Source organism: Stereum hirsutum, assembly GCF_000264905.1.
Source record: "Stereum hirsutum FP-91666 SS1 unplaced genomic scaffold STEHIscaffold_19, whole genome shotgun sequence".
Classification (NCBI taxonomy): domain Eukaryota; kingdom Fungi; phylum Basidiomycota; class Agaricomycetes; order Russulales; family Stereaceae; genus Stereum; species Stereum hirsutum.
The window spans coordinates 729,689-755,849 of record NW_006763149.1 but is presented as its reverse complement, the minus strand read 5'-3'; the positions used below and the strand labels follow the sequence as shown (position 1 = coordinate 755,849).

Sequence of the window (26,161 nt, the reverse complement as noted above, 5' to 3'; positions counted from 1 at the left end):
AGCTCGTGGCAGGCCAAATGGAGTGAACAGTGCAGAAATCTGATGAGGGATTTCGGGACAATATCAAAATAATTCACTCGTCGCCCGTGTTTAGGTGGCGCTATATTGTTTTCAAGCTCGTGGAGGACTTCCCCGTCGAAAGACTGTCACATAAGATTAGGTCTTCAGTTCAATGACAGGATGTCGAATGTTCGTCGTGATGGTGACTCGATGAATCGACGAAGTGTGTGCGGAGTCGGGCATGCTAACTCGAAAGAAAGGGCCAAATAACGCCCAAAAAGAGATAATGTGGCGGCTTTGTATCATTCAAGATCGAAAGCCACGTCATACCAGGATGATCCTGACAAAAGAGTTAGGTGAGTTGGCCTCCGAACAAGACCAAATGAAATTTATGAACCACCTAAATTCAAGCTCACCCTGCTATGTCCTCACCGGACAAAATTATTCGCATGAGAACAGTGGTTTCCGGACCGGTTTTTAATCAAATCGGGACGTTCTCGCACTTTTGACAGAAACCGAACCATCATTTCCATATTCAACTCGTTCTTGATGCCAAAAACTCGTTTTCATTGTCAGAACTCATTCTCGTTTTCAAAACTCATTTATACTACTAAAACTCCCAGCTTGAAAGGCCATACAGGGATGGAGAGTGCCCGACTTGACACGTTGAACGTCCTGTCTTCAACACCAAGGTCCGCCTGTGGGAGACTAGTGCCCGATGGGGCCACCAGTGTCCCATATTGGGCATCAAAGGTGCCGGTTGCCGGGGCCACATCTTGTCCTTGTAGCCACTGTGGCGCATGTATTGCCCGTGTATGCCTTTAAAGCGTAAGGCACTCCACTGAATATCAGTTATATGTGCCAATTGATACAAAGAGAGTGTGCAAGACTTTAGGACCCTGCAGACATACCCTCGCCAGTCGGGGAAAGAATTGCCCGCTATAGGCCTATAGGCGGACTTTTCGAACTCCAGAGGCGCGGCACTTCAGGTGTACTTCAGGTGGCGAAGGTGTCTATACCCAACAGGAGAGCCTGTTGCAGCCATGGAGGTGCATCAACTAATAAAGACGAGAGTTTCAGGTGACTCAATGCTGGAGGCAGGATATTGGCCACCGGGACATTATTATGATTCTTTTCTTTTCTTTTCTTTTCTTTTCTTTTGTTTTTGTTTTTGTTTTTCTTTTGCGTCTCCTGGGGTCGGCTGGCGTGAGGGTCCCTTTCGGAGATGCAACTGCCCATTTTGCATCTCACCGCGCACTGATCGGCCGGCGAGACGATTCCCAACGAATTCTGAGGTCGAGAACGAGTTTGAAAACGAGTTTGAGTTCCAAATCGAATTTTGTGTGGGAAAACACCCGCCAATGAGGTAGGTTCACCAAATAGGGTGAGTATCGGGTGCCAAAATGGCATCTCGCACGCGAGATATTTTGTCCGCCTGGGACCTTGAAACCCTGCCCATGTTTCTTTTTTCGCCGCTCCGCCTCCTTCCATCGACGGGGAACAACGTCATGTAGAAGTTACCAGCGCCTACGAAGTTCCGCTTCCTACTCTTCTGATACGACTCTTCCTTCCCTTCTCACACCCGCCTCAATGTTGACATCCCCGCTCACTTTTCCCGTCATCTCCCGCATGCTCTCCTTCTGATTCTACTCCACTCGCTGGCCTCCTCACTATATGGCGTAAATGCATCACCGTCATCGGGAACCTTTACCTCGTGAGGGTGAAGTTGTGATGTGTGTCAAGGGCAAGTCAAGGGTGACCGGAGTTGACTCAGTTGAGGGAGGGACTTCTGGAGTACCACGACCATGTAAAGGCATCTGGATGGTCAGTGAAGTCATGCATGCTCCAAGAGAGTTTGAAACAGAATATCAATGTTTCAAACTGACAGTCGACGGGTTATCTTGTCGCAGTCGTGTTCAAGTCGCGCTCGAACCGGTCGTGAAAGGAATATGAACTCCGATTCCGGTTTACCACTCGGTGGCACAGTAAGAAAACGAGAATGTGGCACAAAACACGTAAGTACTTGAAGTGCGTGCTGATCCGATCAAGCTGCGATGCAACATAATACTGTAAGATATCACTGCTACATCAACTGCCAAAGTCCCTATGTATCGTCTATAGCTAGTATCCTATAGCACATGCATATTCAAAACCCACAGTCATACAGTTTCACCTTCACCATGTCTAACTTCTCCTTCTGTGTGAGGAGCTCTTGACGTCGTGCAACTATGCTCGGATCCTCAGCGAAAAACATCTCACACCGCTTGCGTGCCTCTGGCGTCCCCAACTCCATACGCTTGATAAGAAAGCTTTGAATATCCTTCGCGATGCTAAGGGAGTGAGTGCATTAGGGTCAACAGAAAGACGGAGGCGCAAGGTGTGGCAAGAGCGTACCCGTTGACCAATTTGAGGTCAATAAGAGACGGAACGTTGTCGATGACTCTCTACATAGGCGATCGCTCAAAAGTCAGATGCATGGGTTATCACGAAAGGTGTATGATGCCACTCACCTTGTAGGCTACTTGGAAATATCCTCGCACTTCTGCCATAACATCAAGTTCCGTCTGGTACTCATCCGGAGCGTTCAGTCTGCCCAAGTCCTCCTCTTTCAGGCCCGGATATCCGATGCGTGCTAGAATTGCCAACGCCTCTCTCATGAATTGTTGCTTGGCATTATCTGACTTGTCGAACCCATTGACTTTCCTACTATTAGGAGAAAAGTCGGGCATAGCAAACGCCAGGGCTGGGCTCGCATTCTCCTCCTTACGTTGAGTCTTGTATTTGGCGAGCCATTTGTCCACGGACGACTGCAGATAGTGGGTGTTCTGAGTATACGGCATGCGTTCGACTTCAAGGGTGGCGTCTACGAAGGAACGGCAACTAAAGAGATGAAACTGAATCAACTCCATGGTGAGCAATCTGTCGATGAATAGGGCCACGGGTGAGCGATCGCTTCAGAAATGATGGAGTGGGCGGAAGGGTTGTCCATACCGCATCTGAGAGTGTAGACTGTCCCAGCGTGAAAAGGTGCGGTCGACGCAAAGCAAAAGTACCGCAGTCGTCTCATTACACACGCGGTCCAGACATTGCGAAGCCATTGCGCCCCACTGGTCTTGAAATTCTCCAATAAGCTTGACCTTCGCCTCGTACGGAACGTTATTTGGCAACTCCCGTTTGACTGAGCTACAATATCATGCGGGTTAGTCCGGCTAAGTGATGAGGAAGGAGCACTGCTCACTTCGTTATGTGGGACCTCATATCGTCCAGGTATATCGGAGGGTTTGCTGAGTCTTCGGATTCGGCATCAGACTCACCATCGGACTTGTCAGCAGGTGAGACCTGCCAACACAAAGTCAACATTTGCACATTTTTGAAACACGTCACTCACATTTTTGTCATTACGCTTGCGAGGAGCGAAATTAGGACAAGTCGATCGGATATTGTCTTTGAAGACAGCGTAAATCTTGCGGTTCCCTTGTATGAGCTTCGTGTCCAAGGATTGGTTCTTCTGGAGACCTTCCACAACAGTCTTGACGTCTTCACAAAGTGCAGTGATCAGGCTACAGAATTTACCGAAGTCAGCCATGTCATACATAATGACCGGTACTGTCAATCACACATCACCTGAGCATGTACGTTGCTGGTTCAGTGTCCAGAGGTTGTGGCAGGCCTGAGAGAGCAGCATCGCAGGTCTCGAGCCGGCTAGTCGCGTCTGCAGCAACTTTGGGGAGCCTGTGCCCTGCAGGTCGAAAATGGTTCATGGAACACAATGGAAATGACGTACGTGTTCTTGATGATTTGGGAGAGTAGAGGGCTGAGCCTCGATACCAAATTGTGGATACCAAATCGCCCCTTGTTGCTGGAAGTCGACCATGGCGCTTCTTGTTCGAAGAAAGACATTTCGTGGCGCCGCGCATCTTCAGCTGATATACCGGCCTCCCTTTCTGCATCATCAGGCTGTCGCGTGCAGTAGTATCCGTGTAGTAGAGGATTGCTTCGGCCTTCGATCACATCGAGCCAGAGGCTACGGGATTTCGAGCCCTTGGCGATAACGTCGACCTTGGTCAAAACGCCTGGAGGGCGCACTCGATCAGAACTTCCTGTGGTGGAAACTAAAGGATGAAACGTACCGATGGTACGTTTGCCCTGAGGGTCCGCCTCCCGAGCCAAAGCCAGAGCCTTCTGATTGTCGATATCATCTGTGGAGAAAAATGATATCTCGATTAAAACTATGCTATGTCACGAGAAGGACTATAACTTACCGGTCATGGGGAGTGCGACCAAGATCAACGAGTTGCCTCTGATGTGACTAACGACCAACTCCTCGACGAGCTTGACGAGCTTGTCCTCGGCGTTTTGGATAAGACCTAATGTATTCTCGAGATGAGGATAGGTTGATTTGAGGTCCGGAAACGCTACTCACCAGGTAGATCAATGAAAGCAAGGTCCGTTAGGTCGGGGCCCTGTAGATCCACACAGACGACGTTCTTGGAAAAGAGCAGGGGTTTGCTGCCTTGAACACCTTTACGCAACTGATCCGCCGTCATAGCCAAGAACTTGTGAGATTCGATGGATGGGTTGAGGATTGCCGTTTGGGCTCGGCGAAGGGCGAGCTCTACGTTCTTCTTGTCTGTGATCAAGTCTCCGAAAGGAATTTCAGCCACTCTTGACTTTGAGCAAGGCGTAGATGAGAAGAGGAAAAAAATTAGCTTCATGAGGCGACTTATTGGTGAGTCAGCATACCACTGGCTGAAAATTAGAGTCAAATTCCCAGCGGATAGACACTTGACAGGACCACGAATCCGGGGAGTAGGTCAATCGGCATTCCATGGGACATCTCGTGCACGTTCCCGGATCTCTTGGAACATTGATCTGAGGGTACGGTCCATTATTACACACGGAATAAGTAAGTGTGTGCAGAAGACGCGTACGCCAGAAATGGCCTCGACGACACTACTCTTCCCTGAAAAGAATATCGTGAGCGGTGGTCACTTGAATTCGACATGCCGCTCACCTGCAGATTGGTTTCCGATGACCACTATACGAGGGAGGTCGACGACGGCCTGGCCACTGTCCTGAATGATTAGCACAGCAGATGGAAGACATAGTGGCTGGGACATAATGCTCTACCCCATCGCTCGAAGCTCCTTCACGACCTGCAATAGCGCCTTGGTTCTTTCGGCATACTGACTGTCTGCGAGTTGCGCTGATGATTTCTGGGCGCTGCCGTTCATGTTTACAACCGGGTGTTTGATGAGTGTCGTGTTGTGAAGAGTGGAGTCGGGGAGTGAAGTAAGTTTGTGTGGCGCACGACGAAAGTGCAGTTGGTGTGGGATAGGGCCAGACGAAGGTCGTGCTTTATATGCAGCAATCACGAGGGGAACTAAGTCCGCGTGGGCAGTACATGAGTAGCAAGAAGCAGGGCATATCGATGGACTTACCCAACAGGATAGCTGTGGCGAATGAGCACCCTTGAATCGTGCATGGGTCAAGGCGCATCCCCATCTGTTCCTGAGGTAGGATGGCTACATTTTTCACTGCGCGACGGCACCATCTATAGGAACAGGGCCTCTTGCCACTGACCACAGTATCGTGTCCCCGGGCAAGGGCATCCATATTGCCACGAACCCGCAACTCGTTTCTTCCGCACGTCTGCTGAGAGCTTTCGCGTGTGCTCCACAATCCATCTTGAAGTAGCCGATCGACACGAAGCGAAGAACAACGCGTTATTCCGAGTCCGCGAGGAGAGGGCATTGGAACGAGAAAAATAGATAGATAAAAGAGCTTAGCGTCCTGTTAGTTTTGCGGAGCAACACGACCTGCATGTCGCTGCCCATGATCACGACGTCGGTGCGGGCGGGAGACGTAGGTCTACGCGCCATAGATGGGGCATTATCAACTTCAGTCCCGGACGACGAAAATGGTATCTTTAGAACGATCGGAGCTTCTTGGAGATGCCCAAACTCCTACGCCACATAATCTCTCAGCGATCAAAGCAGCAAGGTCTCAGACGGGTAAGCATCCCCTGCGGTGATAGCAAGGTGCCTTTACGACGTGTGTTCCCGCAAGAATATTCGGACTACGGCAACAATGCTCGCCGCCACTCAAATAGTATTGCGGTCCTGCTCGGGTGTGTAAGGGAACTCTGATATGAATGGCTACCATGATGATCGATGGAAGTCAGTATCCAGACAACATAGGCAAGAAAGATACCCTCAGACCTCATGAAACCTCAACCTCAATCCCATCGCCCTTCCCAGACTTTTTATGCCTTCTGCGCTTCTTTTTCGTCTGCTCGCTCTCTCCACCTACATGCCCACTCGCATCCACGTGTACTGCAGCCTCCTCTGGTTCCCCTCTCTTACGCTTTCCCTCTTTCTTATGTGATTTTCCCTCCCCATTGACCGCCACATTCTCACGCTTGTTCTCACCCTCGCCCTCCTCCATATCAACAATCCCTTCGTCCTTCGCCGCCTTCTCCTTCATCCTCTCCTTCTTTCCCTTCCTCTTCTTCTCTTTCCGCTCGCCTCCATCATGACCGCCACCGAAGATCATGCCGGCATCAGCGTCATTGGGCATCTTTGCCTTGACCTTCGTCTTGAACTCCTTCAGCCTTTCTCCCCTCTTGTGATCCCATCTCTCCTTTTCTTTGCGATATGGAGCGTACTTCTTGATGCCCATGTACTCGTTCAAGTCTTTATCGGAGGCCAGAAGAATTTCGGCAGGTGTGAGCGCGTACGTCGAGGGCGCGACCGTTGTGTATTTGAAGCGTGTGGGTTGGCCAGCGACCTACGTTTGATGTGCAAGAATCAGGAAGGCGGTTATAGCATGCAAGAAGATGAATAAGGGACATACGACATCATTGAACTCCAGCCCCAACATTTCATCCATATACTTATCCAACACCCTCTTCCTCATCTCCTCCGTCCCGTCCCACTCCTCTTCATCCCACCCTCCCGCACCGTCTCCGCCAGCCACGTCCATCCTCTCCGCGTCCATCTCGTCCATATCAACCCCACCATCCACATCCTCACCGCCCTTCCCCTTCTTCTTCTTCTTCTTCTTCTTGTCCGTCTCTCTCTGACTGGGACCGGCTTCAGGCTCGTCGTTGTCCGAAGGAGGCATAATATCGCCGACGTCAATATCGTCATCCCATGTCGGTTTGTCATCGTCTACGTCTGCGGACTCGTCCATGTTGCCTTCCACTTCTGCAAGGATAGCTTGCATTTGAGCATCGTATGCCGCCGAGTCCCAGTCACCTTCCAAATCCAACTTTTCGAGTGCTACGTGTCTCAGAAAATGATTAGTGACGACTTTGAACTGATACGGCCAAGAAAACGGTACCTTGGGCGCCTCTCCACCCGCCCTCCTTCCCGATCATTTCGAGTTTCGACTTCATCTCTTTCATCTTCAGTCCCTTCAGCCTCTTGACATCTTCCCTTTTCTGTTTCAACTCTTCTTCCTTGCGCTCCTTTCGACGTTCACGAGCTTCTTTGCGACGTTCGGTATGAGGTGCTGGGCGTCGAACAGTATCGACGTTACGGGGGAATGAGGGAATATGTGGGGCGTCACTGTATGTGTAGTGGGTGAGAAAAATGAACACAAGGCGGAATATGATAGCAGAATGGCGGTAGATGGGGCCACAGGGATGGAAAAACGTACGGCTCCTCGAAGCGGAAATTGTAAGACGACTCGAAGACGTCCACGACATCTTCAAATTCGTCCTCGTCCTCGATAAGATCGTTCTCATTCGTGTCTTCAGCATCACTTTCATCCTTGGCCTCGTCGTCATCACCATTCTCAGTCTTGGCTGATGTTTTTGATTTGGACTTGGATTTGGACGGTTTGGTGGATGTTATTTCGTCGAATGTCGGGAGTCGTTTGGAGGAACGGTCAATCCAACCACGGTTGAGGATATAGCTTTAAGACATCATCAGCCTAGCACTAGGAACGTATTTTGGGAGCAAAAATAAGAGAAGCACACGCACTTCATCAAAAACTCTTGGTCATTCTCCTCCTTCCCCTTTCTACTCTCGTTGCCACCCTTCGTTTTCTCCTCTTGCCTCTCCTTTTTCCCCTTCTTCTTCTTCTTCCTCTCCCCCTCTTCTTCATTTTGCTCTCTCTTCACCCCTCCTTCGACTTCCTCGATGTCTACCAGCCCTTTCAACACTTCCAGCCCTTCCACACCGCTCTCCCTCAACTCCCTCTCCAGATACTTCCGATACACCTCCTCTTCCCTTCTCACTTCATCTTGCGTCTTTGCTCGCAACGTGAACAGACCTCCCTCTTCTTCTTCTTCCTCTTCCTCTTCGACGTCGGCTTTTTGTGAATGATCAGCGTGGAAGGCTGAGATTGTTTCTGCGCGGAGACGGGCTTGTTCTTCGATGTGGGTAAGGGGTTGAGGTGCGGAGGAGTCGGCATCATCAGAAGGGGAGGGTGAGCGGGAGGTTTCAAGCATGGAGGCGAGGCGGTGGGCGGGGAGAGTTAGCGGTTTTGAAGTCTATAGGAATACCGGATATCGATACGCATAAGTCTCCGTGAAAAGTTCGATAGAGACGAAGCGTGTACGGACCTTCTCCTTAGGTTTTGGTACTGTTGTGGCGAGCTTGCCCGACTTGCCATGCTCCTCTACAGCAGATGACAACGAACCATTACAAGAAAGAATATGATATTAAGATGTCAAGCAATCGTTTTAAACAATATGACAACGGGGGAGACTCTTGAACGCACCAGTAAATACCTCCCTCCCGCTCTCATAAATACCAGGATCCTTCCTCCGTATCCTCGCCAAGGTTCTCAATATCGCAGCATCAACGGCCGGAGTCAACTCCTCTCCATCCTCGTCTTCGCTCTCGTCAGACTCCGAGTCTTCATCGTCGTCGTCGAGAGCTTCCTCATCGCCTTCCTCGTAGTCAGAGCCATACTTCTCTTTCACTGTGGCGAGGAATATGAACCAAAGAGAGAATGATATTATGAGTCGAGGATGGCTACGAGAGAGGAAAACAATGCGCACGCTTCTGCAGCTCTTCTCTCTCCTTCCGATATTCATATGCCTTGGCGAAGTGCTCGTTAATCGTAAGCTTGTGGATCTCTTCGTGTTCGGATTCATGACCAGAGTCAGATCCCGACGAAGAGGAAGAGGAAAGCATTTCCTGCTTCATTTAAGCCCTTTTATATGATATGGACCCTTATAGCAGTAAGACACGAAGAGCGTATAAAGGCCAAGCAGTCCTTGCTTGAAGGGTGTATGAGGAGAGTTGTGTGGCGTTTGGCGACTCAACTTTTCAAAAGTCTGACTTGCGAAAATTCAGATGCGCCTGCCACGTGAGCAGGCAAAATCGAATATGTGGCGTTCTGTGTGGCCCATACAAGGCCCATAACGACTACATAGCTGGAAATTGCGGTACATTCGACACGGATCGGGTATACTACTGGTAGAACTAGCAGATAGCAAAGCCATACAGAGCAAAACATGACAACATCCAAGTCAAACCATGCATAATGGGAACCTAAGCACAGCCCAGGTACGACCAGTTGTCCCTGCTACTCAGACCCTCTTCCTTCGACTGAACATGACTTCTGCCGTCTGGTTAGGTGTCACAGATGTTCCAAAATACTGGTTCGTTGGACGTTCTGTGACGCCGTCCGGAAGCTTGACATCAAAGTTCTGCACAAGATAGCACATCATCGCCTTGATCTCGTTCGCCGCGAAAAATCGACCGGGACTAGATAAGTCAGGTGCACAAACCAGTCAAATCTCTTTCATCAGAATTATTGACGCTTATGACTCACCAAGCATGTTTTCCCAATCCAAAGGACAAATACTCCACGCTTGTGTTCGTGAACTGATGCTTCACACTTTCTCCCTCTTCCCCGTTTTCTCTCATTTCTACGAACCTCCACGGTTTGAATACCTTCGCATCCTCGTAGTTCTCGTCGTCCATGTGAAGGGAGTAGAGAGAGGCAGTGACGAAGTTACCTTTAGGGATGAACGTCCCATCTTGAAAGGTATAGTCGCGCAGAGCAAAACGGTTGAGCGAAGCTGGAAATACGTGGGATATCAATATAGAGGGTAAATGTTTAGAGGACATATGATTATAACGCACTGAGAATAATAGCATTGAGCCTTGAGCTCTCCCTCAAAAAACTGTCCAGTCGCTTCATCTTCTGCATGCTCGCCTTCGACCACCCGTCACTCTCAATGACGGTATCGATCTCTTCCCGCAGGACGGCCATATATTCAGGTTGAGTTGCGAGATGGAATATCGCATGAGTGAAAGTCTGCGACGATGAACCTGGTGAGCATGTTGCGATGTATACTTAGACTGAGAGCATATTTACAGCGCTAGATGTATGAATAGCGGCGAAGTTCATCTGGAGAAGACGAATGGCCCAGCCTTCGGTCGTCTGCTCGAAGCCAGGAGGCGCGTCTTCGAGGATCCACGTCAAATAGTCGTTCTGATAGGTAGACCAGCTTATCAGCACAACCGATTGGAGTACAAACATTGTAGTCGGCGAGATTACAGACCGGCTTGTCTGCATAGTTCTTGTCCGCAGCCAACTTGACCTTACGCTCCTCGATAAGAGGCCCAGCGAGACGAAGCATCTTCCGTTGGGTCTTGTTTGTTTGGGAGAGTATTGGACCTACGATACTGTAAGAGTTTCGGACGGTGAGTTTGTATGGCCTAAGTGTGTCTGGGAATATAAACGAAGGGAGAAACACGTACGGGTGAAGGAAGGTTGGAAAGAGGTTGATAAACATGCTTGATTTGGCAACATCGATCGTAAAGTTGATGATCAAGTCGCGATATTCCTTGTTTCGACCTAAATTTAATTGGATCCAATCACTCAATAAGGAACTGACTCAGACGTCTCGACATGAAGAGACCTACAGAGCGGCGCGCCAACGACCAATCTGTTCGTCGTCCTGCACACCAATTCCATGATATTCCTGTGTACGGGAATACTCTTCCACTCTCCATCTTTCAGCCCATCAAGGTTGAAAATGGATTCCTTGAACGCAGAGTTCATCTCGTCAAGAAGATCGGGAAAGAGACCGGCTAGATTACGAGTAAGAGTTGTTCGGACGATGGGAACGTGGTAGCGCGACTCTTTGAGGGCAGGGGAGATTGTGTAGCCTATTTGGAGAACCTACTCATGTCGAAACACAGTCAGCCATCTTCACCGGACATTGAGTGGGCTGTGAGACTGAACCACATAACAAGGATGACTCTGGTACGTGCCTTGTCAGCGAATTCCGCAAAGGAGAATGCATCATCCGGAGCATTGCGTAACTCGTTTATGAGCGCAGGACCATTGGCTACAGCGGTTGTCCCAAAGGGGAACAATCGCATCTTGAACCATCCATTTGGGTACTGGGAACAACGTGTCGAGTTGATAAGAAGCTATCGAGCGTATAATGATTTTTGGAGGGAACAGAAGAACTTACTCTGGAGGATCCCTCGATCAGGACGGATCTGCACGCGTTCAAGCTGGGAGCATCGAAGGCGGGGATGAGGCACCCAAGCCACGAGGACTTGCCAATCATGGGCACATTCACCTATCGGGGAGTAAATCAGTGTTATAAGGTAAGATTTACAAGCGGGAGCAAAAATGTGCGTGGGACATACATTTCTGCGACGAGCTGAGTATACTTGTGAGGCGAGTACTACGACAAGGAGGCCGACAATACCGCTGCCTAATTGGACTGTGGTAGGAAATTGTGCTGGGAGTATACTAACAATAGTCTCTTCCATCGTAGTCGATCTAAAGTCGTGGAGAGCTTGGTGAGTCTCATACAACCCGAAGGTCTCTTCTTATAATGTATTCCTGAGAATAGAAGCAACGGAGTGGTAGGGCCTCTGCTCCCGTTGACCAGCACGCTATGACGAGGTCGCAGCAGTATAGTGCGCTCAAAGCGCACTCGTTGCTGCATAAATATATCGTCGGGTACCGCTGACAGCTTTGCGATGAAAAATCCCGACTGGGATCGGCTTTTCAGGACGGTTTTCGCACAGAATATGGAAGCAAGAGGTCCAAGAGACGTCAGAAGACAAGCTCGTCGCCCAGACCATGAAGTAATAGATACTGTCTTGATCGATGCAGCACCCAATACTTCCCAGAGCTCGGTGGGCTCGGACGTATCGAGTCGCCTGAGAAGCATGGGAATGAGTTATTTGAGGAAGGGATATGATGGAATGCTGCAATATTCAAGTACGCGGAGAGACCGGCAAAGAAGTAAGCGATGCATACCGACAGCCAATTAGCCGGCTCCGGGAAAATCCAGACCTGATCGGTGAACAAAGAAGGAACCCAATCAGTGTCATTTCGTCTTATGTTCAGAAAACCGTTACCTCTTCAAGCTACCGCGTATTGGTTGTAAAACCCTGGATGATCCAGTCAAATGTCCCTAATCGTGAGAGCAATAAATAAAGGAGTACGTGAACAGAGGAAAGGAGCCAAAAATTGTCGAGCTTACTTTGAGATGGAAGAGTGAGGCTGTGCTGTCCGTGGCCCATCAAGACTTCAAACGAAATCTTCTCCCAATTCCAAGCTTACTTCGAGGGCTAACCCTCCTATTGTAATGGGTAAGACCGTGAGGCGAGAACTTGATATTGCTGTTGGTACCGTAACGAGATCGTGTCGTATGTATATAACACTACTGAATGCAAGTATACAAAAGCCGAACGAAGAACACGAAAAATATTGCAGGGATTGGAAGTGGCGTGGTATGAAGGTATCGTATGTAAGTACTGTAGCTACAAAAAAAAATAGATGGCCTCAGATTGAAAGAAAGGCTGGCGTAGAGAAGTTGAAAGGTGGGTAAGACGCCGAAAGGGTTGGATGCAGTTGAAGGATAAGAAGGATGTCAAGGGGGGTGAAGGGTGGATGAGTGAGTGGAACGATAAAAGGAGTTCGAATGAAAGCAAATTCAAAGACGCGGACGAACGAGAACAAAGACAAATGACGAGACAGGTACAGTAACACGACCAGTATAGTACTCAAACAAAAACAGAGTCAAAAGGAAACCATCCAAACAACAACAGAAAAACAAGAGGCCATCGAATGGGAGAAATGAAATGTGAAAGATGCTGATGAGTGCGTAGGTACGTAGGTATGTATGTAAGTAACTGGTTCAGAAATATGATGGGTAGCTGGAGCTATGAGCACAAGATGATGGATACGAAAACGCGAACGGGACTGGAATCATAGGTAGGTAAGAATCGGAAGGAAGCCACAGAGCCTGAGAGCGGAAGACCAAAGACACAGACAGACGTGGATGGGGAGTGAGAGTGGAGACGAACAAGAGGCAGAAAGAACAAGAACGGCATGACATAGGTGAGAAAATGGTCGTGACAAGTATTCAAAACATTTCGTATTTCCTTTCCGACTTTTTTTTGAACTTCATGCAATCGTGACAACAACCCGCGCATCCTATCCCACAACCACGACCAAGCAAGAAAGACAGACAAGGCCGGAGACCCAAGATCAAAGGCCGCCAAGAGGGTTGATCGCCGATCAACGATTCTACCCCACGTCACTCGTGCCCTTCCACCTCAAACACCGTAACGCTGCAGAAGCGCCTCCCGAATGGCAGGCGGGAACGTCGAAAGCTGTGCCGCCCATCCTTGTTCGTCATGAGCCTTGAAGCTCGACAACAAGTTCTGGAACATCTGGTTGAGCTCGGGGGACGGCGAGTTCCATCTCACGATCGCGTTGCAGAACCACATCAAGCTCTATGTACGCGTGGCGAACTATACGTTAGCTGATTTTCTTGTGAGAATGAAAGGGTGAAGAACGCACCTTCGTGATCCCCATCGGATTCGCTTGCACAAGCGTACACAACCCCCTAAACGCAGAATCCTTCTCCTCGTTGTCCCTAATCTCGTACAACGCCTGACACCAAGCCTGCGCAAACTCGGGCAACAGCGGCGCGACCATCCCGGGATGAACGAGCCCGATCCTCCCGATCGACACCGCTGCGTTTTCGTGCAGCGAGCGGGGGGCCTTCGGGTGCAGGAGAATGGGGACAAGACGCGTCATGAGCGGGTTAACGTATTGCTGGAACTCTGGATCGTCTATTGGATGCGAAAATCAGCACAAACAGGCCAGGGAAAGGAGAACGAAAGGACATACCACGTCCATAGCGCAACGCAACCTCCCCAACCGACCACGCCGCATTGTTACACGCACTAATGAATTCCACCTTTGGCTCCGGATCCAGCTGCATAATCAGATCCTGCATCACCGTCTGCATATGCGGCCTCAAAAGCGGGAAACACGCCATGGCCAGATCGCCAATCAGCGCGTACGCGCTCTGCCGGACCGACGCCTGCGGGTGCTTCAAGCAGACCTGCAGCAGCTGGAAGAGGTTCGGGTCGCCGTGGTCGATGAAGGGCTTGAGTTCCATGCCGAGGCCTTGGGTGAGCCCAGAGAGGAGATCGAGCGCGACGACGAGGAAGGTCTTGTCGGGCTCGTCGAGTTCGGGGTTTTGTTGGTACATTTGGTAGGCCATGATTGAGGTTTTGGCGATCATGAGGCAGCGGTCGAATACGGGGCCGGCGTAAGGGAGGAAGGCGGGCCCCATTGCGATCGTCACAGATGCGAGACACTACACCACACCGAACCAATAAATTTACTTTAGTGACCACTAAAGAGTGCAGGAGCAGAGGAGAAAAACGCACCTCCAGCAGCGGAATCAAATCCTCATCATCGTCCTTCAGTTTCGCCCACTTCTTGGTCAATGGTGGCATCAAAATCTCCACGAACACCGGATTCTGTAAGGCCCCGCCAACCGCGTCCGCCAACGTCCCGACCGCATCATAAAGAATCAGCATATTCTTGTGCTGGTACTTGTCGAACGCAAACACGAGGTTGCGGAGGACGGGCTCGAGGTAAGGCGCGAGCTCCATACCGGCGTCTTCTTCGAGTGTGGCGAAGGCGGAGCAACCGGCTTCTTGGACGCGTTTATTGTTGTCGAGGACCATACGGAGGAGCTGGTGAAGATACGATAGAGGGTCAGTATTCATGTGATACAGACTTCACACATCAAAAAATTGACGTACACCCTCCATGGTGGGCACAAAGAAGCTATTCTTGTGCTCCTCGTTGGGGATTATTGTGCACCAGCTAGCGTAACGACCGAGCGTCCAACAAGTAATAGACCTGACCAACGGCTGAAAAAGAGTGGTTAAGAGGGCAAAGGGAAGAATAAATCAGCTTTCTGGGGATCGTGCACGATGCAATCCGTCAACAACTCACTTTGGGGTCGTTCAACGTACTGATCAAGTATGGGATCAGCGTCGGAAGATGTGGCTCAATCGCCTCGATGCAGCCTAGAATCGGACCCAAGAATGGTTCAAAACCAGTCAGACTCAAGGCCTCACAAAAAAAAGGCTAAACAAAAAAGAATAACAAGAATGAAACTCACCTTCCGCCACAGCCCCCAACGCCAAGATCGCGCTCTCCCTCTGCATCCAATCCTGGTCCCACAACTTCACCTTCAACGGCTCCAACAACACATTCAACAGATCCGGGCCAAACCTGACCGCGAGCACGTCCAGCGCCGCGGCCGCGCACTTGCGGAGGTTCCACTCCGTTGACATCTCCTCCGCGAAATCGTCATCAATTTCGTCTTCGAACTCGTCATCCGAATCGATCTGCTCCTCCCCGTATGCGCCCTTCTTCTCTCCTGTCCCATCCCCACCATTCGCCGCGTCCGCACCATCCCGCTCGAAGTTATGCGACTTGCCGCCGTAATGCCGCGGCTTAATATCGGTCTCTTTATCAGGGACGGCCGCGTCCTCCTCGTCGCCTTCCAGCCACAGAAGATCATCCTCGGAGTAGATCATGCAATCCAACAGTACCGGTGCCACTCTCGGTAACAATGGGTGCAGATAATTCGCCAGATCCGGATCCTCCGCGAACGTCAGCCAAAACTCGCAGGCCTCGAGCGCGACCTGCTCGTTCTTGTCCTTCGTCGAGTAGAGCATGTACTCCGCGACGCTCGCGAGCTCCGGCATCACCTTGTCCGGCCTGCTCGCCAATAGGAGCACGAGAGCCTGACAGACGTGGCGTCGGACGAGCGGGTCGTCATCCGACGCGCGCTTGAAGAGACAGGCGATGAAGGTGTCGATGTGCGCGTAGAGGGCCTGGGCGGAGACGGGCACGAAGTAGGAGAGGCAGCCGATAGCGTGGGATCGGATTTTCGAGTTGTGGTGTTCGGTGAGCATGAGGAATTTCGGGATCATGAAGTTGAGCGGGAATTGACCGTTGATTTCCACGTCGAGTTTCCGAGGGTAATCTTCGCAGGCTTTCTGGAGCGCGTTGAAGGCGGCCTGTGATGACAACGAAGCAAAAGTGGCGGTGATGTGAGATTGAGACGCGGTCAGATGACTTCATTTTACGAGGGAGATGGTTGGGATGGTAAGATGAAGGTAATAGACGCGTGCTAGCATGAGCGTGGTAGAAATGCCGAACAAGCACCGATGTCATCTCGAATAAGAGCACAAAATAGGGTGGAGATTATTCTAATCATTTCGACAGGCACAGTGCTATTGCAGGAAGCGGTCGTCCACTGAGTTATTTACGGGCAAAGACGGACAGCTCTGACGGCAGATGTCAGGGCTATTTAACAGACAAACACGATGACCTGAGGTCAAAGATGACGTCTGTGTACGCACTGAAGATTTTAAAAAAGAGTAACAATTGACTGCAAGGAGATGAGGAAAGCGCTTATTTCGGGATGGGACGTAATTATCTTTGACGGCTGTTACGCGTGCCGTGCAGACAAGGATGGATTACAAATGTAAACTTACCCCGCACATGTCAGGTTCTCCAGAAACTGCTGGCAATTGTACGAGGACACTTGTTCACTGCATGAGCAGTGCTATGTTCGAGGATACATCAGAGATGATTCAAGGTCACGGATCGCCGAACGACGAGATCGGTTACTGTAGGCCAAGCAACAATGATGGATTGCCATCGAGATGCATTATGATCTGGTGTATCCATCGAGATGATTGTCGAGCGCATTGACAAACGTCCTTCGACGCGGGACGCGGCACCACACATCAGCGCGTCTAACGTGCTGACGCGATATCTCAAGTACAAATGACGGTCGCGCCATCCCACCACCCGAGAGAGTATGCAGAAAAACCAGCAAGAAAAAGCAAACACGTACCTCTTGCTGTTCGCCTTCTGTGTCCAGCAGAGCCACCAACTGCATCAAACACTCCGGCCAACGCTTAGGCTCGAGGATGCCGAGAAAGGTGACGATATCCTGACCGGCAGCATTCCTGATCATACTGCTTGGATCGGCGAAAGCATGGAGGATGGCGGCTTTAACGAACTCGACGACCTCTGGGGTCGACCTGAGGATGAGGGAAGCATTATTCTTGAGGAGGTAACCTGCGATGGTCCTGATTCTGTCCTGCTCCTGAGGTAACGAAGAAAGGATGTAGGCAAGATATGCGATGTAGTCTGGCACACGCGTAAAGCTGTTGAGTTTCTGTGGAGCGTGAGGATAGACGTGGGGATTGTGAGCGATGTATGAAATGAAGATGAAGGGGAAATGAGCGGTACATGTGTGATGTTTCGTTGAACTGCGACGTTCTGGGTGTCTGTTGATTCGTGAATTGTCTGCAGAATTTCTCGGAGACCGGCTTCCTGGGGCGTCCAGGCGTTCATTGTGTGCGACGCGCTTCCGGTGATGGTGGTGGTTGAGGGAGAAGGAGGGGCACCGTCAGTGGCCCGCCTCAAAACGCGCATCCCATAAACCCAGCGTGACCGTCACATGTCACATTACGTATTTCCCCTTTTCTCCGTCACGCCGCGTCCTGAGGCGCTCCTTCGTCAACACCACAACGATCGCCTTGCAAACCATGTTCTCTCCATCTCATCGTTGTTCTCCGTCGTGTTCAACGGCACTGGTCATCACGCAACGCGACGGCGAGCTCAATCGGACCTTTCAAACGAGGTGACCTGCTCTGTTCGATGGTGTCGACGAACTCACCATTTCCGGCAACCCCTTCTACGAGAAACACCCAGCAGCTTCTGATTTCCCCCTCTCCCCCACCTTTTCCACCTTGCCGTCTTCTATTCCTGCTTCTTCAAACCTTATATAACCTAACCATCTACGGACCACATGTTCCGATTCTTCGAGATCCTTGCTCACGACTCGGACATCTTAGCGTGAACCCTCTAAGTATAACGACTCCAGCGGACTCGTATCCGCCACGTACAAGGGTCAAATATACCCTCATCTGAGCTCATGTTTCCGGACATACATGGACCCACGAGTCCATGACCCATGCCTTTACCAGGCGAGCATTTCATTGCATGGATCTGCCAGATCTCCGAGATTGTCTCGTCTGTTTGACCGTAGTACCTCCTGGACCATGATGACTCGCTGTAGTGGGGAATGGTCCCCCTGGTTTTTCCATGGCTATAGATGCTGTTATGATCCCATCCCGGATATCATGATGGACTGACGGACAACTTACGTTCACATTTCCGGAGTCTCTCCCTAATCCTCGGGGAGTTTGTCTAGTTTTGTCTGTCTGTTTGTGCGGCCTCATCACGGTCAGCCTTACCTTCTAGCCAAGAGGCAAAACCCAGTCTTCAGACAACAATGTCTCAAGTCTCTACAAGGAGGGGAATACCTTACGGTGTCGACTCTGAAGCTTGATTGCGGGATCTTCGAAGCTCCGAGCCCATCATGACTAGGGCATCTTCTGAGTTAGTCTACCCACTAACCACTGAACCACCTCTTTATCTCGTCCTTTAATCCTTCTGGTGACTCTAGGTGACTTCTGAACCCCTTCGAACCATCATATCAACATCTCTTCCCTGCCCGCTCAATCCTCTCAACCCTGAGCGTAGTCTAGATGGCGTCATAGGTCCACTGATCATGATGAAGATGGAGAACATGCTTGCATGCTAATTCAATGCCTGCGCTTAACGCCTACACCTTGAGAGACTCGGAGGTTCGCGCTCTCGAGGCTTCCTCTCCATTCCTCCTAGTCTCCAAAGCGTTACGAGACCTCTTCTTCATGAGCCCCAAGGCGGTCCGAGCTCTCGAGACTTGCTCTCCATTCTTTGTGCAAGCATTATGAAGAGCTTCCTAACCCACTTCTCCCCGATCGTTCGAACTTCCAAGGCGTTCCGAGCTCTAAGCCTTCTTCATCGAGCTGCAGGGTATTCCGGTGCGCTACTGCGTCGTTCAGGCCTTAGCCCGTGCTGTATAATTCGTTGTCTATTCCAATCCTTCGATCTTCGCATAAGCCGTCGGGTTCCACCATTACTGTTCCTCAAATACGTCGAGCTAGCGCTAGCGCTAGCGGGCACATAAGGAGCGCGCTGCTCCACTACGCACACCGGGACCCGCCCTCTCACCTCTTCTCGTCTCTTCAACCTTCATTCCCCATGCCCTGTCTCTCGTATCCTGTGTAATGTCCACGCCTCCCTCTTAAGTTCCTTCCGCCTCACCTCACATATACCACCAGGACCTCGCCTCGCCTCGCCTCGCCCGCCCCATCTCGTCATACCATGCCCTACCCATACCCACACCCATATCCAGGATGCAACGAAACACGCCTCGTTCATCTCTTCAACCCCAAGGAACACGCCGACGACTTCTTCATCTCATCTCACCGAGGTACACGACGAGAGAAGGGGGATACAGTACTTGAGCATTACCAACCAACGAGCATAGCGGAAATGAACGCGGGACGTCGAAGTCTCGTGGAAGTTTCTCATTGTCATTCGGAATGGTCCATGGCTGGCGTTAGCGGGATTTGCTCGTGGAACGGCGTCGAAGTATATGGACTCAAGAACGTGTCGAGACTCGGGACTGGGAAGGACGGTTGAGAAGACCTAGAGGAGATCCTCGTGTTCGCAGTCACGGTAGGGCGTTCTGCGTTCATTTCACTGAATGCTCTCCACACTGACTCTCGCGAGGGTTTCTGATACTAATATTATACATACTCGTCTCATGCATGTCATTGGCATCATGATTTTATTTGTGGATACAGGTGTGGAATGGAGGGTGTCTTTTTCATTTCACTCAAGACATGCCGCAGATTTATCCTGTGTATACGCCGAGTCGCATTTCGCTGGTGGCCTGTACGACCGTCGGCAGGGTCTCAAGGTCTCACGATGTAGGACGCCGCATCTTCCATGCTCTCACTGGGAGCAATCAAAAGCCGAGATTTCAAAGCTCCAAGGCCGGGACGATGATCGTCATTCCGCAGAAATGTACAGTAAGTTAAAAGTCGATCACCCATATGGCGGCACCCGTCCTGAATTCTTGATCTTCAGGAAGCAAATTTCAATCAAATTTCAACCCATTGAATACTGACAATGCAAGCCGCCCCCTACTTGATCTAGTCGAAACGCAGAGGACAAAAATGGCACATAAGGAGGATCACAGCTAATTATTCACGCCCTGAAACCATCCATGCATGAATGCACCTCTGGATGTAGTTTCATCTATCCAAGTACGACGTAGTAGTGCCTGTCGGTAGCCTCGAGGCTTCAAAGGAATACCCACAGACCAACTTCTTCGATCGGATGGCACGGAGTTTCCCCCAAGTCTTCTTCGATGCTTTGTTCCGCTTATAGGCCTTCACTTATTGGCAAAAGTACGTGGACATTCCCTTTTGTAGACATTTCCCAGCTTCATCTTGATTATTTTGATTCAAGTTACGACTCACGGATATATCTCCACATGAAGCATTAGGCTTACAGTGGCGGAGATCATCTTCTCAAGACCGGAGTCCGTCACTGACGTATGTATGTCCATGAACTGGGAGGTGCCTTTTCATTTCATCCGAGACTTCTTGATTCAGATGCTTGCGATTTATCCGTGCCGTATGCGTACTCACGAGTCTCGTATGCATACAGAGAACTTGAATCCGAGAATTCTAAGCTTGTGGAGAGCCACGGCCAGTGAGTCAAGTTGAAGATAATCAGATGTTTTGTGGCAATTTACTGGCACTCCCACCCATACAATAATGTCTCTGTATCCACCAATCCACCGCATGAAGAATCAGGAAGTACATCAAAGATCATCGTCTCAACACTGACGTATATCAACGATACATCTATATCCCACCACCATCAGCATTGTTCCAAACACGACCAAGCCGAGTCTAAGCGCAAGCCACAGACAGAGCGATCTATATCCAGCATCGATCACAGTGTGCAAATACGAGTTTGCGCCTTCCCACTGTACTCAACTGCTACCGTCCTACGTATTCTACGTGCCGCCAGCTTCAAGAACACCCACCAACATTCCCGACATACCGTCACAGCAGCGGAAACAGTTACGAAGGAACTTCGACTTCTTGCCTTTCCCGAGACCCAAGGCCTAAGGATCAGCTTCTTCTCCCGGTCTTCCCGTGAGTCTCTACATCCTCGTATGTCATTATTTCGACTCCTACAGGGATCGGACTTGTATTCGGATAGACTCGGGCTTATAGCTTCCATACCTACAGTCTATGGTGGTCCAAACTTCTAAAGAAACAGGCGCATCTCCCACATCGGCTACAACAATGTACCAACTCCTAGCACCCCGTTAATTCCACAATCAAAGCGGCTCTAAAGGTGCCTTTCCTTTTCTGTTCTATAAGTGTAAGTATACGAGTATCTACCCGAAACATGCCCTATAATAGATGGAAGATAGATGGATGGGTGGATGGGTGTGGTGTTGGTGTGTAAGTAGGCTTCGTTCCGTAACTTACGAGTATGCTCCCGATGAACCTACCATGCCTCCTCACCTTCACCCGCCGCTCACCACATCCAAATCCTCCCATGTCCCATTTCTTATCTCCAATATCACCCCAAACCCCTCGTATTTCACCCTACCTATCGCATAGCACCCATCTCACCCAACCCACTCACGCCTCACGAAACACCCCCCACAGTACAATCCCAGGCGCTAACTTCTGACTTCCTTACAACGCGGGCGTAACCGTTCCGCTACCTGACGATGTCACGGCGGCAGAGTCGGAGGGCCCAGGGCTGGGGCTCGGGACTTCGTCATCTGCGGGGGCTTGTTTGAGGTATGCTTTGAAGAAGTTGCGCCAGTTTGCTTTGGAGGGTACGAAGTGACCTGTTGGGCGTCCACGTGCACGTGATCAAAAATAAATAAATACAAAGAGCGAGAAGAAGAAAAACAAGAAACGAATTCCGACGAAATGATGTGGATATGAAAATACGAATAAAAGAATATATAATGATAAGAAGTGTAGAGAGATGGGACAAACCGCCGTCATGCACCTCCACCCTCTTCTTTGCAGACACTTCCAATAATGCTTTCGATCTCTCTTCGACCACTAGGATGTCGTTCTTTCCCATTACATGTAATGTAGGTGTCGTATACGGTGCAGAAGGAGTGAGAAGCGAGGCACAGATGGGACCAGGGGGAACGAAGCCAGAGATAGATACACAAAATGAGCTAGGGATGTGGAGTAGGGACATAATCAGTTACGAAAATAATGGAGGCAAAACGGCACGAAACGAGATGAAGCTTACAAGGGGGGATGCGGTGGTTGACCATCGACCAGGAAAGATGGATAGGTCTCAGGCTTTTCTAGCTGCGACACAGAGTTAAACAAGCCTCTCGTCGGAAATGGTGAGAATAAAATTATACCAAAGTAGCGAGGATAACAGCCATCGCTGCACCTTGACTAGATCGTCACTCAGTAAACATTTGTCACCAAAATATACTAATAACAAAATGCGCGTACCTGAACCCAAAGATGCCCTTTGAATCATACGTCTCCGTTAACATGCATCCTAGAACCACACGGACAAAAACTCTGGCTAAGAGTACGATGAGCTTACATCAAACCTCGGTCCCTTCGTCAACACCCCCTTCAAAAACTCGATGCTCTCTTCCAGCCCATCAGTTGACGTCCTGTCCCAATTAGTCTTCCACCACGCCCTCGGGGTCAGCGTTGGATCGTCTGTCTTATCCGCGTCGGCGGCTTCGGCAGACCCGTATGCGGCGAGTGAGTTTGTGGTGTCGGGGTTATTGGGGTCGGAGAAGGTATTCGCGAGGTCGACGGGGTAGAGGATTACTGGTGCATCAACGAATACTGATACACATGAATTGAAAAGTGACAGTGTGAGTCGGTGTTGAAAAAGAGGTGGTTGGTGATTTCGCCGACATGCGTACCAAATTCGATGTCTTTGGAACATGATTTACGGAGGGCGGCGACCTACGGGAGAGGTTCGACGTCTAGAATGACATCGTTTCACGATTTCGAGAATGGCTTACCCGTTTGCTGAAGATGGACGCATTCTGCGTGTAGCTGTCGGAAAGACAATCAATAGTAGCTCGATACGTGTGGCGTCAAACATGTACGAACCCGTGAAGCATGAGAACTCTGCGAGGTGCGGACATGATGATTGACACTAGGAACGGATAAAAGCCGGTACCGCGTCAGTTATGGTCGAATACCAGTGAGACGGCATCGATATGTGCCTCGAAATTGCAGCTTGTGTTCCTGAACAATCGAGACCGATGGATGTGGCCCAAGAATCGAAATCAGGTTGCAAGTCTGACGATATTGCAGATCCTAGGTCATGGGTGGTAGTACTCACAGGGATTCGTGATGGGCAAGTAGAAACAAGCAAAACCAATGCCTCTTTTGCGATTGAAAACTTTGAGCGAGCGGCGTTCCGTCGACGTCCGAGTCAAGAAGGAACTTGGAATGGATTTCCCGCCCGGTACGAGACGCGGTGACTTTTCCGGCTTTTTCCGTGGCTCCTGTTGAAGAACATGACTCCCACGCCACCAACTCCCGTGCAATCCAGGGCTTTCCCTGGATGCATCCGGATGCATCCAGAGATCCGTGGGAAGAATATCCACGGATGGTCAATCCGCACGGATGACATCTGCGCGGATGACAGTTGGTATATGTATTTTTCTCTAGGTTACGCGGCCTCTCGAGTAGTTCAGCATATTAATATGTATTACGATAGCATATTTTAGTATATAGAACATCCACCATTCGCAAAAGTAGCTGGGCGAAGATTATAATGAGTAATATGTGTGAAACAACGGACCTCGGGGACTGCCGAACGGGTCGCAGAGGTGGCGAGGTTGGTGCCACTGGGCCCTCCCCCTAGGATTTTTCGGCCGCCATTGACGGAAACTCCAATTTTATTGTACAGGATGGAGGAAAAGGTGTAAAAGAGTCGAATTGTATCGATGGTATATACTCAAACTTACCTTTAACATTAGTCAGAACTTAAGGCTGAGTTGAGGCTCGAGTTTCACGAGTTCGTATGGACAACTGTAATCCGAAAAAATTCCAATGGAAAGCCACTACACGAATACTATGTTTTTGACCTCAAGGGTCTACAATTCTCTTCAAGAACTCGTGCTGCAATATTGAGATCAAACCACGGTGCATCCGCCCAAGATTCCATGACCATCCGAGGGTTGAACGTATCCTGACCCATACTCTGTTGATTCCAGTCAATCTGGTTGCGTCCCTTCGAAAATGTACGCTCAGGCTCAACAGAAGTAGCTGTAAAGTAAAGTGGTTGAGATAAAATCCCAAGGGTAGACGAAGACAGACTGAAGGACTTGCCTGGCGCAGAGATATACGATAGGCAGAAGCGAGCAACGTCTGGTGTCCTCTGGAGACGGCAATCCCAGTACTGTAGGACGGTCTGGTCTACAAGTGTCGGAATAGGGTCGGCATCTAAATAGGTTTCAATGTTGTTGGGGTCATGGAAAATGGGAGTGCGCTGAGGCGGAGCCCATCGATCCGCACCACTCTGTGGAGTCGTGAATGAGCGTTTGATCACACTGAGCAAAGGTGGCTATGAATCTTCAACGTACTGTACTAGTGATAGTTTCGGCTGGCAAGGTAGGAGGCGTTGTTCTGTAACAGGACCTAAACCGATCGATGATATCTTGGCGAAGCTTTGCGATTTGTACTTCATTCCAGCCACGATCGCGGAACCACTGTAGCTTTCTGTCTGGACAGCAGGCTATGTGAGGTAAAGGTTACTGAGCCAGCCACGTTCAACACATGAAGAACAATCATGAAACATACCGATGCAAAAAGCAACCGCTTCACACTCACTGAACAGGTCATAGTACTTGTCACATTGGAGATGAGCGGCGTAAGCAGCGACACGGCAGACAGGAGCAAGGGTCACGTCGTTGGCCATCATCTTAAGTCGTACGTCAAGATCATGGAATGCCGGCAGGACCTCAATGATGAGCGTCGCACCAGATTGGAAGAGTGAAGTGATAGTCTTGAAGGCCTAGAGAGAATTGATTGCGATAAGTCACGGTCATGGAAAATCTCGACAGAGAGGAGGTCAAACCGAAAGCATGTCATGGAGATCGTTAGCGAGGTTGTTTTGCTCTACAGTTAACTTGAAAGTTTGAAGCTTGAGGTCTTTATTTGACGTGATGGCTTTCGATGCATCGGCGAAGGCACGACTCGAGGTGAGGCAGTCAAACTCCGAATCCCAGCGTGTAGTGTTTCGTCGAGCGGGATACTTAAGCTGGGCGCCATACTTTGGATTTGGAGGGTGTTCGACAACAGTCTTGTCCCATATGTGACGTATAGGGCCGGAGTCGCGAATCTTAATTGCGAGTCCACTGATCTAAAACCATGAATATATGCGTTAGCACTAGTAGCCAGAGGGATTAAAGCGTCAAGAATCGTCTTGGCTTACTTTAGGAAAAATCTTGATAGCAGATTGCTGCTGTGCAGCAGATATAACGACCCCTTGAGCTGCCATGTCTCGAACAGCGCGGGCACGAGTCATGCTAACGGCATGATCATCCACAGCAGATTGGCCAACGTCAGCCGCTTCGCGGATAGCCCTCTCCTGTGGAGTCTCAGAAGCAGCAAGGATGTCTGCAAGGTCAGCGTCTTCGCCTTCATAATCCTCACCATCCTCGACGACAAGATCCATGGTGGCAGCGCTTGAACGATTGGTCTCAACGGTGACTTTCTTCTTCTTCCTGTATTTCTTGTCGAAGAAATCGATCAGAGCCTTATAAATACGAAGGGAGGGTGATAGAGCAATGAGCGTGTGATTGTATGTCGATGTATGCGCATGTATGATAGCTAAAATAGACGTACCTTCGCCATGAGTTGGACGCTGTGTAGAAAGCATCGTC

The 26,161-nt window shown here is 50.0% G+C and overlaps 8 protein-coding genes across 8 annotated transcripts; all 8 read right to left on the bottom strand.

The window, feature by feature from the left end:
* Positions 1 to 2,146: 2,146 nt before the first annotated feature.
* STEHIDRAFT_67934 (uncharacterized protein) lies at positions 2,147 to 2,729 on the bottom strand (the record flags this gene model as incomplete). The annotated part of the gene is made up of 3 exons (XM_007309958.1): positions 2,147 to 2,330; positions 2,395 to 2,444; positions 2,511 to 2,729. The coding sequence occupies 3 exons, from the start codon at positions 2,727 to 2,729 to the stop codon at positions 2,147 to 2,149; spliced, it is 453 nt and encodes a 150-aa protein (XP_007310020.1).
* A 396-nt stretch (positions 2,730 to 3,125) lies between these two features.
* Positions 3,126 to 3,731, bottom strand: STEHIDRAFT_27185 (uncharacterized protein; the record flags this gene model as incomplete). Its single annotated transcript, XM_007309915.1, has 4 exons — positions 3,126 to 3,183; positions 3,239 to 3,321; positions 3,380 to 3,560; positions 3,625 to 3,731. Coding segments are annotated over 4 exons (429 nt in total), but the record flags the coding sequence as incomplete, so codon positions are not given.
* STEHIDRAFT_105150 (uncharacterized protein) lies at positions 3,703 to 4,715 on the bottom strand (the record flags this gene model as incomplete). Its single annotated transcript, XM_007310175.1, has 4 exons — positions 3,703 to 4,073; positions 4,131 to 4,199; positions 4,263 to 4,367; positions 4,424 to 4,715. The coding sequence occupies 4 exons, from the start codon at positions 4,713 to 4,715 to the stop codon at positions 3,703 to 3,705; spliced, it is 837 nt and encodes a 278-aa protein (XP_007310237.1).
* A 1,507-nt stretch (positions 4,716 to 6,222) lies between these two features.
* STEHIDRAFT_135122 (uncharacterized protein) lies at positions 6,223 to 9,161 on the bottom strand (the record flags this gene model as incomplete). The annotated part of the gene is made up of 8 exons (XM_007310174.1): positions 6,223 to 6,789; positions 6,856 to 7,283; positions 7,345 to 7,571; positions 7,663 to 7,920; positions 7,989 to 8,500; positions 8,573 to 8,628; positions 8,731 to 8,934; positions 9,014 to 9,161. The coding sequence occupies 8 exons, from the start codon at positions 9,159 to 9,161 to the stop codon at positions 6,223 to 6,225; spliced, it is 2,400 nt and encodes a 799-aa protein (XP_007310236.1).
* Positions 9,162 to 9,401: 240 nt separating this feature from the next.
* On the bottom strand, positions 9,402 to 11,354 carry STEHIDRAFT_105145 (cytochrome P450; the record flags this gene model as incomplete). The annotated part of the gene is made up of 8 exons (XM_007310173.1): positions 9,402 to 9,725; positions 9,793 to 10,042; positions 10,107 to 10,281; positions 10,342 to 10,458; positions 10,529 to 10,652; positions 10,728 to 10,824; positions 10,893 to 11,138; positions 11,240 to 11,354. The coding sequence occupies 8 exons, from the start codon at positions 11,352 to 11,354 to the stop codon at positions 9,548 to 9,550; spliced, it is 1,302 nt and encodes a 433-aa protein (XP_007310235.1). The 3' UTR covers positions 9,402 to 9,547.
* A 1,243-nt stretch (positions 11,355 to 12,597) lies between these two features.
* On the bottom strand, positions 12,598 to 17,716 carry STEHIDRAFT_142663 (ARM repeat-containing protein). The gene is made up of 9 exons (XM_007310172.1): positions 17,584 to 17,716; positions 17,183 to 17,509; positions 15,431 to 16,337; positions 15,262 to 15,335; positions 15,066 to 15,176; positions 14,685 to 14,996; positions 14,137 to 14,611; positions 13,804 to 14,078; positions 12,598 to 13,736 (listed from the first exon to the last, which is right to left on the bottom strand). The coding sequence occupies exons 1-9, from the start codon at positions 17,686 to 17,688 to the stop codon at positions 13,557 to 13,559; spliced, it is 2,766 nt and encodes a 921-aa protein (XP_007310234.1). The 5' UTR covers positions 17,689 to 17,716; the 3' UTR covers positions 12,598 to 13,556.
* Positions 17,717 to 21,620: 3,904 nt separating this feature from the next.
* Positions 21,621 to 23,686, bottom strand: STEHIDRAFT_142662 (FSH1-domain-containing protein). Its single transcript, XM_007310171.1, has 11 exons — positions 23,611 to 23,686; positions 23,492 to 23,513; positions 23,376 to 23,421; positions 23,285 to 23,318; positions 23,183 to 23,225; positions 22,849 to 23,102; positions 22,752 to 22,768; positions 22,655 to 22,691; positions 22,537 to 22,598; positions 22,269 to 22,459; positions 21,621 to 22,114 (listed from the first exon to the last, which is right to left on the bottom strand). Exons 3-11 carry the CDS (start codon positions 23,408 to 23,410, stop codon positions 21,957 to 21,959), a joined length of 831 nt encoding a protein of 276 aa, XP_007310233.1. The 5' UTR covers positions 23,411 to 23,421; positions 23,492 to 23,513; positions 23,611 to 23,686; the 3' UTR covers positions 21,621 to 21,956.
* Positions 23,687 to 24,348: 662 nt separating this feature from the next.
* Positions 24,349 to 26,132, bottom strand: STEHIDRAFT_162535 (uncharacterized protein; the record flags this gene model as incomplete). The annotated part of the gene is made up of 6 exons (XM_007310170.1): positions 24,349 to 24,795; positions 24,860 to 25,011; positions 25,077 to 25,290; positions 25,354 to 25,638; positions 25,711 to 26,034; positions 26,124 to 26,132. 6 exons carry the CDS (start codon positions 26,130 to 26,132, stop codon positions 24,349 to 24,351), a joined length of 1,431 nt encoding a protein of 476 aa, XP_007310232.1.
* Between the last annotated feature and the right edge of the window lie 29 nt (positions 26,133 to 26,161).